Here is a 19511-nt window from a genome sequence, read left to right on the forward strand (position 1 = left end):
GGAGCTCCAGGACACCTTTAAGACTTTAAAGATGTAGAAAGCAACTAGGATTAGGTTTTAATCAATAACTGTATCCTAATCAGTATTAAACTGAGTTAGCTGGCTTTATGATGCTCTAGGAAGGAGATCTGAAAGAGGGCAAGCTTTCCAGGAAAACAGGTAACTGGAAAAGCTGAAGTTAGGAAGCCTTTGCCAGAAGAATGTCTCCTTATGGACATTCAGATATTTAATTTTTTTTCTTTAACCAGAATCTGCAAAAAGGAATATTGATGTAACGCTAGGGATTTGGATAGATTACTTAAAGAATCTGAAGGACACTGTGACTTAGTACCAGCTGGAAACACAAACCAATTACTGAGGAATGGTACCTCATTACCTGCATTTTCAGTGTCTTTACCCTTTCTGTGTTGCTAAATGTCATTTTTGCTTACTGTATCTAAATTATTATTCTTGATAAGGAGAGGAACAGAGTTTTAAGTGTTTTTCTGTAATTAAGGTTCCTCTTAACATGAACCCTTTACACTAAATGATGATTTTTGACATGCAGTCTTCAGATTCTTAGGATCAATGGACTTCTTCAAAAATATCTATAAAGCATAAATATGAAAAACAAATTTACTGTCAGTATATTTAAATTCACTTATGCAAGGATCTATGCTTCCAGGAAGTGTTTATTAGGACTCTGCAAACTTAAAATCATTGCTGTAAAAACATTGCTTTCCCTTAGCTGAATTGCACTATTGAGGTTCAACTTGGTTTAATAGAGCACTGTCTGTTTTTAAGTTCATACTTGACAATACATTCAATAGAAATTGCGAGCACACAAAATTCCTCAGTGTAAAAGTATTCATAGAATTTCATCCCCCCGCCTTTAAATACAGAAATAGAACTCTGCATATGCTGCATTGGTTTTGAAAGAAATACCTAAAACTTGCTGTTGCCATCTGCTGTAGAGTCAATTAAAGAGAATCTTAAAAGGAAAGAAATAAAAACTACATCAGTGTTAGGATTTACAGAACATGTGTATAGGTAGGGAAGTACCAGTGAAGAAGTCTTACTTGATGGAAAAAATTGCTGGCTAGTACAATGAAGATATTTTTTCGGAAAAATAGTGTGTCTCAGCCTTTATCTGACAGTTGAAAGATAGGATATTTGCTTACTCTTCAGCCTTCACTCATGGATAAGAATGACAAGATAGGGCCTGCAGATACTTGCTGCTTTGTGAGCAGTGTGTAATAATTGTGTTTCTGCATGAAAGTTTAAATACTGTGCTAATATCCTCTTATTCATGTAACTTAACAGTAAAAGTTGTAGTTCTGAAGTGGATAACGCACGGACTAATGGTCTGCCTTCTATCCTGGTTGCATGTTACTAAGAAAAAATGACAAAAAATTCACACATATCCTTTCCTGCATAACTTCTGTTGTTTTGTATCTAACTTATTTCTATGTAGTGTTCCAAAATTCCTTCATTTGTTATCGTCAAATAAAAGACGGTGTAATAGCGAATTTTTGGGTCTGTTTGAGAAATTGTTTATCGTTGGAAGAAACAGAATCAGTATGTAACAATCTGGTTTTATAATCTTTATTTTGTTACAGCTAAACAGTTACTAGTAAGTACTGGGCAGAAACTGCAAGGTAAGAATGCTTTTGAATTTGCAGAGAAAATAAAGATGATGTTTAGGTTCATCTGTTCCTCTAAAAGAAAGTTGGTGGTTTTTTTTTTATCTTTGTAGGTACAATACAGATCCAGAAACGTCAGCAGTTGGTGACAAAGACACGTGAATTAAAAGATATGAAAGATGATCTTTACCAGTGCCAACAAGAGCAAGGAGATAAAGTGTATCATAAAGTGGGGGTAGGTATGAGTTTAGCTGGAAGTCATTGGGTTATTCTGTCACTATGTGTGTAATTTACACAAAGTGAAATTAATTTATCACACAAATCTATTACACTTTTTTTTTCTTCAGTAAGTTGTTTCTGAGAGTGTCATTTTTCTTTCTCCTGAATTCTTGACAAAGATTTTGTATTTTGATGAAATTTGTTATTGGAATGTGTTTAAGCATACTGGTTTTTAGGTATGTAGTCTAGGAGTTATCTGGACACAGAGACTGTCTCTTTCCTTATGACATAATGCCAGGTTGTCATTAATGAAGACAGCTGAAGTAGAACATGCTGGTAAAAACCTATTATAGGTTGAACCTACAGGTTCTGTGAATTTGCTTTCTAAATTGTCAATGGTTATTAATTTTTTAAATACTTAACCTGTACGGTTAGGTTTTTTACTGTTAGATCATTCAGAGAGAAGATAAGGGAGTGCTTTGTGTCTGTGGGTTTTGGGGGTTTTTTTTAAGTTTTTTATGTTGCTGATAGGAGCATTTATACATAGTTCAATATGTTTAGTTCTAGAGTTTGTCAAGGATGCCAAGAGACTGAGGAGATCCTTTTGTGTTAGGATATAGTTAGATGAACACGTATTTTCAGCAACAAATTTGGTTCAAAATCAGTTCCTGAATTTCTGCCCCAACTGTTGAATTACCTTGCTTTTGCTAATGTATTTGGTTTTGTAATCTGTAAACCCAGTTTGCTGAACATAAATCAACAGCAAACACGCACATTTTCATTTCCTTTTAAGATGTTACAATTCATGTACCAAGTTTACTATCCTTCAGCTAGTTAAACCAACACAAGTGAGGGATGATGACCTCTGGTTGGAAGGGCAAGCCTCTCACATGGTCTTTGTTGCCAAGAAAGTGTTTGTGTGTATATCCGAGATAAACAAACTAGCTCTATTTTTGCATCTTGCTGCAACATGTGTCGCTGCATCCAAAATGACAAGTAAACTCTGTCTGGGCTACCTTGGTCTTTCATCTTTCTAGCTGAAATTGTAACAATTCTAATTGTAGTATTTTTACTTGCTTTCTTTTTGTTTGTATTAGTCACTCAAGGGAGATCTTGCCACATGTTTGACCTCTACTGAGGTGGAGAAGAAATCCTTTGAATCTCAAAAAAGAAGTCTTGCTGCAGAAAATCAGCACTTAAGAGAATCTCTAGAGAAGGAAGAAAAAGCTTTGGCCTCACTTCAAGAAGAATTAAGGAAGCTAAGACAACAAATTAGAAACTTAGAAGATAAAGGTACTAGCACTGAGTCTATTGTAATGGAAAATCAGAAACTAAGGGAACATTTGGAAGAGGAAAAGCAAAGAAACCACAACTTTCTTCGGCAAAAGGAAACACTCTTTGCAGAGGCACAGATGTTAAGGAGAGAACTGGACAAAGAACGTCATGTTACAGAAGCTCTAAAAAAAGAACTGGAACAGTTAAGTTCTCGTCAAACACCTGACAATGCTGCTGATGATGATACATTAAGAGAAAATCAAGAAATAGAAACTCTGCGAGGAAGACTAGTAGAACTAGAAAAAAAGCTAAACTTTGAGCAACAACGCTCTGACTTATGGGAGAAGCTGTATGTTGAAGCGAAAGACCAAACTGAAAAGCAAGAAATGAATGAAAAGGGACAAAAGAAAGGTGCTAAAGGGCAAAGTAAGACTAAAAAGAAATCAAAGGAATCATTTTTTGGTTCAGTTAAAGAAACTTTTGATGCTATGAAAAATTCCACGAAAGAGTTTGTAAGACACCATAAAGAAAAGATTAAGCAGGCTAAAGAAGCAGTGAAAGAAAACCTGAAAAAATTCTCTGATTCTGTAAAGTCTACATTCAGACACTTCAAAGATACCACAAAAAACATCTTTGATGAAAAGAAGTTGTCAAATGATAAAAGACATGAGGCAAACAAGAAAGCTCGAACTTTTTACCGAGAACATAACTCTTATGAGAATCTGAAGCACATGCATTACAGGGGACCTAACATGGCGAAAGAATTCAAAGATGGAAGAAAACATCAGTTTACAACATTTGAAAAAGACACAGATTCACAGAAATGTCTCAGTGATCCTTTGTGTAATAGAAAACATCAGTTTGTCCTAAAGGGCTGCTCTGGTATTTTCGAGTGTGCTCATCAAGAATTCATTAGTCTCTTTAACAGAGTATCAGATCCTATTAGGGTGGATGAATTTAATCGGCTAATGAAAAAGTATTTGCAACAAGTTGTACATAACTTTCATCACTGGAGAGAACTAGAAAATTTCATCAATAAGTTTTTTCATAATGGGATATTTATACATGACCAGATGCTGTTCACTGATTTTGTTAATGATGTCAAGGATTACCTGGAAGATATGAAGGAATACCAAAATAATAATGAAAAGGTTTTTGAGGATCTGGACAAATACATCTACAGATACTACTTTCATTATGATAATTCACCCCAATATGGACCCAGGTTTGTTTCCATGTTTCCTGAACTTGTTAACACAATGAAGTAGTCTTTGCAAAGACAACTAGTGTCCTTGTTCTAATGGGTGGTCTTCTAGTGTGTATGTGTATGTCTATATATATACACACACACACATGCTAGAAGACTTTCTGAAGGACTCAATGGAAGTACTAGATTATGTTTATATAAAGTGGATCTGCAGTACCTTATATATAAATTTTGTGTGTGTGTGTGATGTTAGTTTTGGAGGCACTACAGATCCACTGTACATAGCACAATTTAATATTTCTACTGAGTTCTCTAGAAAACTGTGTAACTGCAAGTAGGATTAGTTTAGACTGAGCAGCTATGATTGCCTGTCTGATGGAATGAATAACTATCTCAGAAGAAGCATTAACTAGGACTTCCTTGTTGTCCTTCCCTGAATGAGAAGGTTTTTGGATATATTTGAGCAGTCTCAAAGACCTGTTCTGGCAGGTATATCCCCTGCTGGCTTTTCAGGAACTTCACTACTCTCTTGTGGCTTAGTATAATACTGAGTTAGTCTGTATGCCTACAGCAGAGCTACTCAAATAGCAGGCTTTAGTTCAGATCCTGACCCTGACTAAATCTTGTTCAGACTTGCTTACAAAGGTCCTTGGCATAAATTGCTTCCTACGTTACTTTCCTGTATCTAACGGTATTCTCAGGGCTTCTACAGAGCAGTTGTGGTATGCTGCCTGGCTGGCCCAATGGAGCTAGATATGGTGGACTGTTTCTACTGCATAGACTTTGGTGAAAGAAAATTAAGCAACCAGCCTTAATATATTGTGTGGAACTTGCTCTTTCTGGAACACTTATGTATATATTTTATGTGGCTTTTAATACCATTGCTATTACAAAATTGGCTATAGTCTCTTGTGCTAATGTTTTATTCTGATCAGGTAAGAAAAAACGTGATATATTAACTAATTTATAATACACAAGAAGTTGTCCTTGTAGTCATAATAGAATTTTTCCCTGTGCTGGTATTCAGTGCAAAGCATATTTAGTATTTAGATCAAGGTGCAGTTCTTCAGGCAGGTTTCTCTTTTGGACTTGTATTGTTTATTATTTCATGTGGTTTATTGCAGCAGGAAGTCTGAGTACTTAACTACTTTGGGGTTACTAAATACTATGTGAGGTAGTACTTTCTCTTATTAAAAGTTGAACCATGAGGATGATACTCCTATTATCATCTACCAAGTAGCCTTTTTAATGTGTAGTTTTGGCAAACACATGACATAACTTCATGTTTTTATTTATATTCCAAGTACTTATTAAAAACTTTATTTTTTAATTTAAATACTTAATTTTTGAGCACTTTAATTCAGTTTGCAGAAAAACAGAATTTCAAATTCATTTACTGGTAGTATTATACAGAAGTTTGTGTGATACTGAGGATGAAAATAGCCTTAGCTTAGCAGAAGGCTCGAGATGCTAGTCATATGATAACAGCATGTAATAATGGGACTGTTTGCATCAAAAACTGCAACAGGTGAGCCACAGTGTTTTGTCAGTACCCCCTCTCTCTGTACAAATGTACTTACTGTACATGAAAACTTCTCGAGTGCCCTTGTTTACACAAAGCATGCTTTTCTAAGGGTCTGTAAAGTTTTCATTATTTTTATAGCGCAGAATGTAATAGAATAACTGAAAAATAGATTGAGACCTCACTCAAGCATCACAGTAGAGATAATTAAACAGCTGTTTACCTGGCTTTATTCTAAAAAGACCTTCGGGCAACCAGCTGCAGAGCACTTTTATTTTTAGAAAGGATTTCTTTTAAATATAGCATCTTATTGATGATTTCAACAAACAAATACCCCCCCCTTTTGCTTACAAGAGAAAGGACTACTTAATACTAATTTTATTTTCTTTTCAGTCAACCTCAGCATGTTAAAAGCTGTTCTCGACAATGTAATTGTGTTTCAAAATGCTTTTAGAGAGATGCTTTCATAAGAGTAGTAACAAGCTTTTGTTTACTCCTTGCAGTCGACCTAAAAGGCCTTCTTTTACACAAACGGAAAATTCCAGACATGAAAAACAAGCTCAGAAGTACCACCACCGTAATAAAAGAGAAGGTAAATGGCATAAACATGGTCGCACTAATGGAAGACACATGGCAAATCTTGAAATAGAATTGGGGCAATTACCCTTTGATCCAAAATATTGAGTAATTTATGGTAAAAACAAGTTTAGAATTCACATCTTCTCCGGAAACTAATTGTTTTTCAACAAAGCAGCAAGATGCAAGTTTTTTTCTCCAAGTAATTTGATTTTTACACATTTTTGTTAAAAGGCAGAAGTCAAGCTTTCTAATTTGCATATTGTGTACCGCTGCTTTAGCTTTCCTTTGGAAGTGATGATAGTTTGGGTGCCAGCAGTATTGTTGCAGAAACTAGGCATGCAATGACTTGTGTATGAAAAATATGCTTAATTGCATTACATTAGTGTAGTTCAAGCTTGAGTCATGCATAATGTACCAATAATTAACTCCAATGTTTGATATACTAACTTCATCTCATCCTTCAAAAAATAGGTCTACATTATGGTAATGTATTTGTTAGTGTTTTGTAATCTTATACTTGGTTCTTGTCTTTGGGGGGGTTCAAGAGCCTGTTGAATTGTGAAGAATTTGCTGTGCTGCATTCTAATCAGCTTGCTGATTTAAGCACTTGAAATGTCTTGCATATCTGCATATTGTAGAAGAAAAATAAAGAGACATTGTGGGTAAAAGTCTTTATTTATAAAACAAACCTAGCATAGCTGTACAGTTCTATAAAAATCGTCCAGTCTTGTCTAATTTCTTATTGTTTAAGTAGCCATATGGTAACTTTGGTCCTCCTGATGTTTTCTAGTGTTGTAAGGTAGGTCAACACCCCCACCCTGCCATACTGCTACTGAAGTTGCCTTCAGGAAGAGGTTTATGTGTTTCCAGACAGCCAGTGGCTGCCTAATCGGACTTCCCCATTTGACTTACCCGGTTTCAGACTCCCTACTCTCTCCTTTCTGCAGTACAAGATCATCTAAGCATAGTACTGCTATGCAAAACTGATCTCATTAGGTCTTAAGTCTAGAAACTGATCTTCAAGTACGATTCATCTCAGTTTTTTTCCTGTAGACGTAGATGTGGCTTCCAACTCGTCCTTGAGGTACATGAGTGTGAAAGACAGTGGCTGTTTTCTCATAGCCCCTTAAAGCTAGAAAGGATGATATTTCCTGTAAATGAACATACATTAGTTTCCATAGTCAGCAAGTGCAGTTGGGAGCATCAGAACAGTGTTCCAAAGTTTTCTAAAAACCATCAATTCAACTATGCCCTGGAAGGTTTATCCTTTATTTTAGGAAAGACTGCTAGAAAAACAGGTACCTATCCTGTTTGATCCTGTCTGGAGTGGATATTCACCAGACACAGTTGTTTGAGTACACGGACTTCATAAAAGAATTGAGGGGAAAAGGTAATCTCACTGCAGGCATTTTTGCTTGTCATTGTTTCTTACTTAAAAGTGTATGGTTCTGGGAACAGACCGCACATTTGTTTTAATATGGCTTGAGGAGAATTGCATAAAACATTATTTTATGGCATGTAGAATTCACACAGAGGAGAGGGCCTACATGAATGTTAAGTATATATCACTGGAATGGTATCTATACTATATTATGGACTAGAGGGTTCAACTTTAAGCTGTGTTTTAAAAAGTTGTGGACAACAATTTTCAAAAATCTTACGTATAACTCTCCCCTAATTTATTTTGTAACTTGACATCAGAACTAGTTTGTTTCATCTTGCAGTTACCATACCTGTTCTAGCACACTGAAGAAGATCAAGTGACTGGGTAATAATGTATCATTGTAAAACTCCTTATTAAGCCAGCCAAGTGGATTAGAGTAAAATACGTCTGCTTCATCAATATAGCTCTCATTTCCGGTTAGGTCTGGGGGACACTGAAGGAATCTCATTTTTAGAGGACAGTGAACATGACTAGGGAGAAAAACAAAAGAAACACTTCAGGATAAACTGACCAATATCTAAGCTTTGAAGTGACTCATCACTTAAAGATACCTCAGTCAGAACCAAAATTGAATAATTAGGATTTTTCCCCCAGAGTCATATTTTCTTCCCTTCTGTACTTCATATGAAAGCAAAAGTAGAACAAGTGGATTCAGCTCCAAACTGCTGTGACTATGTCGTTAGCAGTTCACAGAAAGCAAATTTATCTTAATAAAAATACCATCTGCGTAACGTCAGTTTCTTAAAAAGGTACTTTTCCATATCAGCTTCACTGTTTATATCTGCTTTAACATTTTGTTTACTTGCCAGGATCTATTGCAAACTTTTTGGAATAGTGACCTCAGTCATTGTATGTTGTAGTTACATTTCTTTACTCTCTAGCAGCAGAAGTAAAGGTAATATTAATACAGTTTGACTGTAACAATTAGCCTTTAGTTTTGCTACAAAAATTACCATAATGAAGCAGTATGACTTTCAGAAATCGTAAGGCTTACTGCATATCCTCATACAAAGCTATTTTACAAAAACTGAATAAAGCTTAGATGCTGAATTTTATTCTGTGGTATAAGCATTTGGCTTATTTCCCCTATTCATTCTGTATTAACTGTATGAAAAATCAAAACTCTTCCTGTATACGTTTATCCATCTCAATTTAATAAGCTTAAGAAAAAAATGTTAACTTCTGCTTAAATGTATGGATTTTAATATAGTACACTGTTAACTATTTTAATACCTGTAAAATGGCGTAGAGTGGCACGGCATCATGATGAAGACAAAAGCTTGTGACTGGTAAGAGTTATTACAGAGTTGCTGTATGTGACTCATAACATCAAGAGAGCCTCGCTGGTGAATCAAGCCTGTATACAGGGCTGGGAGTAAGTTTGATAAAAGCAGGAAACTTGCTGCAGATTTCTTCCATGCTTTCAGGTGTTTCAAAGAATATCCTATAGAAACATCTGAGTAAGTTTTAGAGATAAGCAAATACTAACAGTTCCACATAGTATTTTTGAAAGTACCATAACTTACTGGAAAACCATTACTCGGTTGATAACAATGCCTTGCTTTTGAGGTTTTTTAATACAGTGTTCTTTCAGTCTTTACTCTTTGAATGGCAAGTCAAAGGTTAGAGTTTGCCCTTACTAACTCATGGATTTAACAGTGTAAATTTTAAGCCCATACCTGTCTTTTGCAGTACAGAAGTATGATTTCAAAGCTGGTGCTTTGTCTCTTTAGAGCTTAATTTTAATTTCTTGTGGGGAAAAATAGTCCATTCAGTAGTTTGGATGAATGGTATGTGGCAACTTATTGATGTGTTCTGATTCACGCATGTCTAAGTAGACCCAGAATAAATGGTAACTACATGTGCTTTGGTATGGCTGTGGTATTCTTTTTCTCCAACATGCTGAAAGCTACAGCATTCCCTTATTGTTATTCATTTTTGAGCTACTGTCCTTGGAAAAGCTTACTCCTCCATCTTTGCCCATCTCCCATCCCTGCCCCTTCCCCCCCCCCTTTTCTTGAAGGAGGAATAATAGGAGGAGACATTTCTCCTGGTGGGAGACAGCTGTATAAACCTGTTTCTCACAACCACAACTTAGATGAACCTGGCACTGAAGACAGCTTCATGTTGCAACCGGTTTGGAAACCCCTATTAAGTAATGTGCTTGTCAGTATTATTAGGAGATAAAAATATTTTAGGCAACCTAGCTCTGTGACCACCTTTACTGAATCACAAGAAACAAGTTAGAATAGGCCTGTTTCAGAAGTCAGTAACAAGTAAGTTATATTAGTCTTCAGTTGGTCTGTTCTGACAAATTGCAGATCTTTATCTCGGATGAAAACAAAGTCCACTAATTAGTCTGTGGTTTAAACACAAGTGCAAACATTCTATTATAGGCATTTTTTTACTGCTTTTGTGAAATGCTCTTAGCTTTTCTTTAAGTGTGCTTGGAAATGACTGTGAAATTCATGTGGCTTTTTTTTCTCCTTTTATGTTTTGAGCAATTGAAAGACCTCTTTGTAACCACTGAGTTATCAGAAATAACTTCTGTCATTTTTTTCTTTACTAAAGTATCCAAACAGATGATGATTAGCTCTTGAAAAATCACATAGATGACCTGATTCCCTTATAGACATGAAAGTTAAGAGGGATATTGTCGTGGTTTCAGCTGGGACAGAGTTAACTCTCTTCTTAGTAGCTGGTACAGTGCTGTGTTTTGGATTTAGTGTGAGAATACTGTTGATAACACGCTGATGTTTTAGTTGTCGCTAAGTAGCGCTTATCCTAAGTTAAGGACTTTTCAGTTTCCCGTGCTCTGCCAGCAAGCAGGTGTGCAAGAAGCTGGGAGGGAGCACAGCCAGGGCAGCTGACCCGGACTAGCCAAAGGGATATTCCATACCATAGGATGTCATACCCGGTATATAAACTGGGGGGAGTTGGCCGGGAGGGGCGGATAGCTGCTCAGGCATCAGTCAGCAGGTGGTGAGCAATTGCATTGTGCATTGCTGTTTGTTTTTCCTTTTTTTTTTTCCCCTCTTTTTTTGTTATATTCCTTTTTATTACTATTAATGTTAGATTTCATTATTATTATTATTATTGTTAGTATTATATTTTACTTTAGTTACTAAACCATTCTTACCTCAACCCACAAGTTCTACCTTCTTTCCTCATTGTCCTCCCCATCCCACTGGGAGCGGGGGGGCAGTGAGGGAGCAGTTGCGTGGTGCTTGGCTGCTGACTGGGGTTAAACCATGACAGATATTAACAAAAAATAGTGGTCTGATTGGAATTTTTCTGCACTGAGGTAGAACTGGTTCATCTTAAATCTGCTATTGAACTATATATTTGATCTCAGCAGAGAGCAAAATTACTGAAATAAGATTTACTTTTGTTTAGCCTAGCAAAACAGGTTAAAGAAAATTACAGTTTTCATTGATTCATCTGTTTTGAACTTGTATTTAAACTAAAGCTCTACAGCTTCATGTTCCAGAAGTTTTAATCTTTCCTTTGTAACTTTTCAGCATACTAGACTTCACATCACGATTTTACTTTTCCTATAGATACACTACTGTAGTTAATACCTAGTTTTGTAAAATATAAAATACTTCCTTATTAGGCTCTTTTCTGTGTTTAAAAAACACAAACCAGGAAAAAAGATAAATGAATACTTTAAAAGTTTCTGTTGAAATATCAGAAAAATCTTTGTTAGCAAAAGCAATATGCTTTCCAGTTTAAACTGTGGACAGATTCTCTTTAATTTTTAAGTTAACCGCATTAGTTTAGGGACCTTATTCCTGTTTTAACAAATTCACCTTACTGTGCCTGAAGGAAAAAGCTATCACATTAACTGCTCTAAAACTTCTGTGGGAAGTAGCCTCCAGCCGGTGGTTGCTCAAGCGCAGACAGAAAACTAGCGTCATCTACTAACACACCTGAATCTAGAAAAGGATAATTTTAGTTTTTTAATACTTTAATTTTTTGTAGCATACTCAAAGGCATTTGTCAGGCATATTTGAGAGAACTGGATGGAAAAACACTACAAAGGAGCCAAGGAAGAAAATTCACTGTAAGGGTGGCATTGCTAAAAAGTTAGGAGTCACTGAGGCGATTTTCTTATTTTTTGCAGGAGGTACTTTTATCCATGCTAAGGATTCTCCATCTGTGTTTCAGTCACTTGCTGTTCCTCATCTTTTTTTTTTTTTTTCCTTCCTTCTTTCTTTTTTCCTAGCTATAAGAAAAAGTTAGGCTAGTTCTAAGAATCCTTTGTCAAATACCTACATTGACTATTAACAATCTCTCTTTAGGTAAAAATTACATACAGGGAAGGTTGCAAGAGATTTGAAACCAATGCTTACCACAAAAAAACATGCAAAATGGCAGTACTGGATAGATGAACCTAAATTCTTTATGGCTCAGCGTGCTGTAATAAAACAGATATAATACTACAGCGAGAAAGTTAAATGCATCAGTTCTGTTGACAAAATGTGTTTTAGAGCATGGAGGACTAGAAGAAAAGCACTTGCATGTACTAAAAAGCTTTTGGCATTGAAGCAGTTTAGAGTAAAAATCCAAACTGTCACTTAAGAACATAATAAGTACATCCAAATTAAGATTACTTGGTCAGTTTAAACCAAGCACTAATAGAAGTACCTGGCTACTACTCTAGCAATTAAGTGGTCTGATTCTATGACTACTAGATATAACTTAGCTAGTACTTCACCAATTTGCTTTCTGTAATAAAACACAGTAAAAAGTGTGGATGAGAAGCTAAGATGCAAGTACACATTTGTATCTAACAAAGTAACATTCACCTCTGCTAATAAAACTTTACACAATTTCCCATGCCAACTTTTGGGGCTTTTTTGGGGATTACTGCAAGACTTGTGTCATGGGAACCAAACAGGTTCTTACAAGACGAAGGGAGATAAAAAAGGCCTAAAACCAATAGAGCTACGTACATCCAGTTTTGAGATGGACTGAAAGAAGAGATGGCATTTGTAGCCTCACTACTGTTTTGCTGTATTCTGTTACTACTGTAGTCTAATACCATTTATTACTTAGTGTTTGTTAATTCGCTGTATCTTTTCTTGTCTGCAAGTGTCTCTTGTTTAATCTACAGTTAATTCTGATGCTTTAGAAACGGCTTACTTTTTCTTCTACCTCTCAATTTAAAATGAGACATACAGTCCTATGATAAATGGTAAGAGCTCTGTGGAGACTTGTGAATGGAGTAAGTTTTAGAGGCCTAAGAACCTCTCATCTTACTGGGGATATATTAAAGAACCAAATGAAATGGTATTTTCATTAATAGGCATCTAGTAAACACAGTTTTCTAACTAGTTCTGCTGTTGCTTAAACACCTATTAGGTGATTGAGTTTTTTTTTTTTTTCCCATTTTCCATTGAATTTCATGCTGAATTATTTTATTCTTTAAGGGTCTAATCAATTCTAAAAATACGTGTTTGGTAACAATACAAGAAGTAGCATTACATAAAATTCTAGAAACTATTGTATAATTGACTGCATTTCTTGGAGTGTTTGAATATTTTGAAGTTTTCTATCACTTAACCTGAATACTATGCTTTTTTGTTCTAGAGAGGACATGAGCTTTGAAAAGAACACAACCAGTGAAAGATAGTAGTTATGCTTAGGAGAAATTACCTGTATACCAACACTGTCCAAATCACTGCCATTAGAAAGATGCGATACCTTTTTGGTGCCAGCACACAGCCATGAATAAAGAAAGGCAGATGGGTACCCAAGATGACTGGTAGTCCTTGAGTGAAGTACCAATGCCAAGGATGAGATCCGTAAAACGTTCCCAAATTCTGCAGCACGTTGAATTTCAAGAAGTTCAGCTGAACCAGTACCCACTGGGAGATTTGGGGAGGAGGGGTGAGTTAAATACAAATCCAAAGTGAAAATCAACAGCTAAATTGAATTACAGAGTCATCACTGGCCTTAAATGATACAGCATTTTCATTCATACTACTTTTTTTTTCTACTAAGACTTGTCACAGACTTCCTATATTTAGCAACTAAACACAGCAGCCTGTAAGTTTTGTAGTTTGTTGATAACAATTTATTGAGAGCTGAGCATAGTGATTTTAAGTAACAATCTGTCATTTAAAATAACTGAGAAGTCAGTGTTTAAGGGTTTATAGCTTAGGATACATTTAGAGATCATAGGCCAGACACAGTCACAGGAATAACAGAAGTTAGAGAAGTCTGAAACATCTGTCCATGTTAAAATGCTAAAACCCAACATTTTTCTTATAAGTCAAGTTTAAAACAACTTACCTCACCAAAAAACACACGGTCAATTACTAAAGAGGTTCCTACTGTGACCAATCTGCAAAAATGGAAAGTTGGTTGCACTGATATTGCCTGAATTGCTTTTGTATCAGATTCTACTCCAAATAGCTGCCAAAACTCCCTGATTCCTAATCTTTTTTTGAGATTATCCATACTCATGGCTGTTTTACAGCGGCCAGTTGCCATCACCTGGTATCCTTGGCACAATCCCAGATTAAGCTGGAATGCTGTTCATGTCTCGCCCTCATGAAATCTCTCTCTTAGTGCTTTTTTGCAGCATATACATTAAAGGAAGCATGCCCCTTCCTTAAACTTTTGCAAAAGGACTCTTTTTTTCCTTTTTACATGAAATCAGCTTTTTTGGGTTGTCTGCCTTTGCAATAGTAAAATCAATCTTAAGATATAGCTGTGCACAGTCATAGTTTAAATTCAAAAAGAACTTACCCAACTGGAATGCAGTTGTGTAAGATAAGGTCTGCTTTCCTCTGTTCTTGCAAAAAATGACTGAAGACCAAAGGTATCCACGGGATAACAGCGGTGGGACGAATAACAATTGCAAGTGCTATCAAAGCTAAATATTTGCAACTAGAATGAGGGAATATAAACCAGAAGGTCATCAAAAGGTTTGGTCAATTCTTTTGCAGACAGTGACATTTCAACAATTTAAATACTGTCATGTGTCTGACCAGTTTTTCATACTGCAGATAACTCTGATTCTCTCAGTGCAGATACTCTGTTTTGCTTGGAAGGCTGCCAACTACATAATTGCTTTATTAGCAATGGAGTTGCTAACTAGAAGCACATACTTGCTTTAAAATAGATAGCTGGTAAAGAAAGTCATGACCACAAATTCACCTATATCTGAACCCAAACAAGCTTTTGTTATTTTTTCCCAATTTACCAGTAATTCCAGTCCTTTAAATTAAAGTTTCCCATATAGTGATACTTTGCGTAAGGGAACTGGAGCATAGTAATTTTACATACCAGCTTCAAAAAAATATTTAGAGGAATACTGCAATTGCTGTTCCTTCCATGATCTAGAGCTCTTGCTACATGAATGAGGTGGTTTTGGTTGCCTTATATTTTAAGATAAAAGTTAGCATTTTAAACAGTAGCAGTAGATTGGTGTTATCCCAAGACAAAAATTATCAGTACTGTTAGTAGAAAGTTTCTTACCTGCTCCCCATCTTGGAACCTTTTATTGGGTAGTAGGAAAGAGCAAAAATGGTAAGAAGAGTTTCCATGGCGTTTGTTAGAGTTCTGGTACAGGAATACCATGTAAACCAGGAACACAGCTGGCAGAAGTACTGAAAATAATTATGAACAACAGGATACACAGGAAGAAAGGTTGAATTCTGTAGTTTTAAATGAAGGTGATAATTCTTCAAGGTGTGACATTATCATTTTGCTGGTCTACACTGCAACAGTGTTTATTAACATGCATAAAATTTTTTTAAAGGCTGAGACTCACCACGCACTTTGCTGTTTCTGCATTTTCAAGGTGTCGCACTAATGAGTAAAGCTTCACATCAGCAAAAGCTGCTAGCACTGCCTGTGCAAGTCTAGGGACCCATATCTGTGTAAGCAGAGAGAAAATTTTACTTGCAACAAACCTGTTAAATTTCAAGTTCGAAGAGAGGACTACTGAATTAGTGAATGACTGTTCAGACATGAAAATAGTGAATTAGTAAATATTCTCTGTAGCTTTTTATGATTTTTTTTTTTTAATAGTAAGGTCCTTTGGTAAGACTAGTATTTCTGCCAAAACAAAGAAAGTCTGAAGTTCCACTGAAAGTGGTCAGAAATTGAAAGTAGAATTATTTGCCATTCATCTCCAACAGAAGTCAAAAGGGACTGTTGTTACTGAGTTTAGTACAAATATATATTATTGAACACTTTGGAAAACTGAACCACTGACCAATTATGATGTAGTGGCAAACCATATCAGTATGAAACTCAAGGAGATTGACGGAGGCCAAGAATAATCCTCTGCAGTCACAGGCATCAGTACTGTGACTGGAGATCTAAGCATTCTGCACCCATGCGAAACACTTCAGTAGGGTCTCTGTGCTCATACATGTCTAACTGCCAGATTCAAGGCTTTGTATTTTACCTAAATAATGATAAAAAGACACTGAATTTAAATACATGCTTTTAAATTGAATTTTAGTAAAACGGATGCGTTTTTTTATTATACTCACCAGCAGCTGAACATCATCCTTAGCCAGCAGCTGTAAAGCTTTGTAGATGCTTGCAAAGATCAGTGGGTATGAATAGCCCCTTAAGCCATTTGCCCATTCCCAAGTTAGGTAGCCATAATTAGTAATATTAAGGATAGATCATGAACAACTGAAACAAGAAGTTTCATTCGAGCTGTGTTATTCTCAGACTTGTCCGCGGGTCGAGACATGTACCTTTGTGGCCAAAAGCAGTGGGGTTTTTGTCACTGGTCAAGCTAACACCTTACTGCCGTGGAAATCTCTACCCGAGCGCTCCCCCCCACTCACGACGCTGCGGCCGTGACTCTCCAGTCACGCAGGGGCGGTATAAAACTCGGGAAGCGGGGCAAAGTGCCCTGCGGCCCGCAGGAATCGATGGCGATAGCGAGGGGGCCGTGAGGACCGGCGGCAGGGTGGCACCGCGAAGGATATCCGAAAACCATGCGATGCGCCACCTCCAGCGACTGCCAGTACTCATCCGGGACGAAGCTGGTCTGGACGAGGAAGCAGTTGAGCGCCCGCAGCGCCACCGTGAGCGCCAGCAGCGGCGCCGGCCCGCCGGCAGCGCCTGCGGAGGGAAGGCTGTCAGTCAGGGGTCCCTCCGAGGGGCGCGGCCCCCCCCCCCCCCCCGCCGCCCCGCTTACCGGCGCCTCGCTGCCCGGCGGTTCCGCCGGGGGCGCCGTACAGCACCGACCGCCGCTTGCGGAGCCGCACCGCCTCCGGCCTCCGCGCCCGGGCCCGCGCCAGCAGCCCGCCGGCCGCCTCCATCCGCGGGGGCGGGCCTCCGGCGGCGGCGACGCATGCGCAGCCTCGCTGCCTCGGGGACACCGCCGGCACTTCCTTCCGGTCACTCTAGCGAACGGGAGGCCTCCGCTTTGTGGCCTCCCGTCCTTCAGGTGAGGGGCGCCGGTTCCGGCACGGCGCTGCTCGGGGCCGTGGGGCGAAGCGCTCCCGGGGCGGCGAGCGCCGAGCTTTCTGCCCCCGTCCCCTCTCCCCCTTCCCCGCCCGGGGGCGAAGGTGCCGCCGAGGAGCGCGGAGGGGCCGCGGCGCCTCACGCGCGTGTCTGTGGGCGCGGGTGCGGCAGCGCCGCCTGCTGGCATGTGGGGGCGGCTGCCGCTGCCGCACGTGGCGCTGGCCGTGGCGCTCGGCGTGGCCAGCGGGCTCTACATCTACCGGCCCGTCTTCCAGCCGCCCGGGCCCCGACAGCCCCCCGAGGGCACGGCGGAGCCGCCGGCGGACGCCGCGCCGGAGAAGAGGCCCTGAGGGAGTCGTGTGAGCCGCGCCGCTGCCCTGGCGCCGTTCCCCGGTACCGCCTCGTAGCCCGGACCTCCGCGCCTCCCGCCAGAGGAAATGGCGCCCAAGCCTCTCACGAAGTCAGAGCCTTCGTCGCCTGCCGGGGGACGTCACTCCTGCGCCGTGCGCCAGCCGTGGCGGTTGCGAGCGGCCGCCTCTGCAGCCCGGCCCCGCTCTGAAGCAGTCCGACGGCTGAAGATGTGACTGCGTACGTGTGTGTTTGGTACCACCCTGTAGGGACGTGAATGTTGAAATATGTGTGAAATTCTGAGTGTTTAAAGGTATGTCTTCACGTCTAAGTTTAACCACCAGGCAACTGGCAAAAGAAAGTCGCTGTTGTACGGTTACACTTCATGGGGTTTTTTGGATTGCCTCTGATCTGATCCTCCAAGCGATAAATACTATTTTTATCTACTTGTCACGGTTTCAGTTCTTAATACTGCAGTTCTGTTGGGAATGCAGTTGTGCTGATGGCTGAGAAGGGAACTGCACCCAGTTTGGTGTCCTTGGCTTATATTCATACCTGTATATATATACATACACACACGTACCACACATGCATATACGCATCTTTCATTCCTGACAGAATGAGGCTAGAGTGGCTATTTAATAGATAAGATTGCCTGAAAGTCAGGTTGTACTTGGAGAAGCGCTTCAGCGCGTTGCTCAGTAGGACAGCATTAATCTTGCAATAGGCATGGATCAGTCTGACGAAGAGAACAGAATCTGAGACTCAGGGAAACTAAATCAGTGGATATTTCAAGACTTTAGTAAATCTAAAAAGAAAACAAAGCCTGCAGATCATGGGAGGAACTTATGTCAGATTTTGGTTTTAACACAGAATCTTGTTTGGACAGCATGAGGGAAGAAATCCGTTCCCTGGATGTGCTTTTGTTTAAAGCCAGGAATGACGTGACAGCTGGAGGCAGTGGATGGACTTTACAGAAGCTAAGATGAGAGGATAGCAGTAGAAGGTGTACTGGGAGGTGCAGTTGAGCGTGTGATAAATCTAGTTTGGACATGAGGAAGTGCCACAAGTCTGTGATGAGTGCAAACACAGAAGAACTACTGTGACCCCAGCAGCTTCCTTTGTTTACAAGACTCTTATATATTGGAAAGGTTATTTTAAAAAGGCATAACTGAAGTCTAGTAGGCACTTTCTTTGTAAGCATAATTGCTGGAAGCTTGTCCATAAAGATGGCAGTTGATTTTGAAAAGTCTCAAGAAGGAGGATGTCTGAACTGATGCAGACAGAAAGGGTTATTGATGCAACGGACCTTGAGACTGCTGGATTTGAAGTGTGTTTATTGAGCAGCTGTTGAGAGTGCAAAGAGAAAGTACTTTCCTCTTGCGAGGGAAGGTAGCCAGCAGGCGGCAGAAAAAACTCACTAAATCCACCGTGGTGGACATTAACTTGGCACCACGTATTTTCTCTTAAAAACCTGTTTTGCCTCACATGAATTTTTATTAAACGGCGTGTGATCTTCCAGAAAAGTGAGGAGGAGTACGACTGAAGAGCCAGCCTGTTTAATTAAAAATGGCCTTCCGAATTTGAGCCAGGCGAGTGGCAGGAGGCAGCGCCTGAGCATCGCATCGTTGCGGTACGGCGCCGCTCTCGGGCCGTGCCCGCCGGCCCGCGCAGCTTTCCCGGAGCGGGCGCCCGTTTCGGTGAACGTGGGGGGGGCCGAGCCGAGCCACCCCGGGGCGGTGCTGCCCGGCCCTGCCCGCGGCTGCCCCGCGGCCGGGAGGGGCCGTTCCCGCCCCTACCTCGGGCCTTACGGGAAGTGATGTTGCCTTGACGGAAAAGGCACGCTTG

General features: G+C 39.4%; 2 protein-coding genes across 3 annotated transcripts in view; one reads left to right on the forward strand and one right to left on the reverse strand.

The window, feature by feature from the left end:
- The window catches only part of CCPG1 (cell cycle progression 1), a 27758-nt gene extending 18025 nt beyond the window's left edge, over positions 1-9733 (forward strand). Inside the window, exons 8-11 of one of the 2 annotated variants that reach the window (XM_050903558.1) lie at positions 1599-1637; positions 1736-1857; positions 2939-4341; positions 6349-9733. In XM_050903558.1, the coding sequence (XP_050759515.1) occupies positions 1599-1637; positions 1736-1857; positions 2939-4341; positions 6349-6529 (1745 nt within the window). In that variant the 3' untranslated portion in view covers positions 6530-9733. The remainder of the gene's footprint in view (positions 1-1598; positions 1638-1735; positions 1858-2938; positions 4342-6348) is intronic. The other variant, XM_050903559.1, reaches the window with a different exon arrangement.
- Positions 7444-17170, reverse strand: PIGB (phosphatidylinositol glycan anchor biosynthesis class B). The gene is made up of 12 exons (XM_050903560.1): positions 17047-17170; positions 16835-16970; positions 16385-16502; positions 15655-15759; positions 15360-15490; positions 14628-14768; positions 14169-14220; positions 13530-13741; positions 12224-12288; positions 9102-9312; positions 8158-8338; positions 7444-7575 (listed from the first exon to the last, which is right to left on the reverse strand). Exons 1-12 carry the CDS (start codon positions 17168-17170, stop codon positions 7444-7446), a joined length of 1608 nt encoding a protein of 535 aa, XP_050759517.1.
- Positions 17171-19511: the final 2341 nt, after the last annotated feature.

This window comes from Gymnogyps californianus, chromosome 11, assembly GCF_018139145.2.
Source record: "Gymnogyps californianus isolate 813 chromosome 11, ASM1813914v2, whole genome shotgun sequence".
Lineage (NCBI taxonomy): Eukaryota > Metazoa > Chordata > Aves > Accipitriformes > Cathartidae > Gymnogyps > Gymnogyps californianus.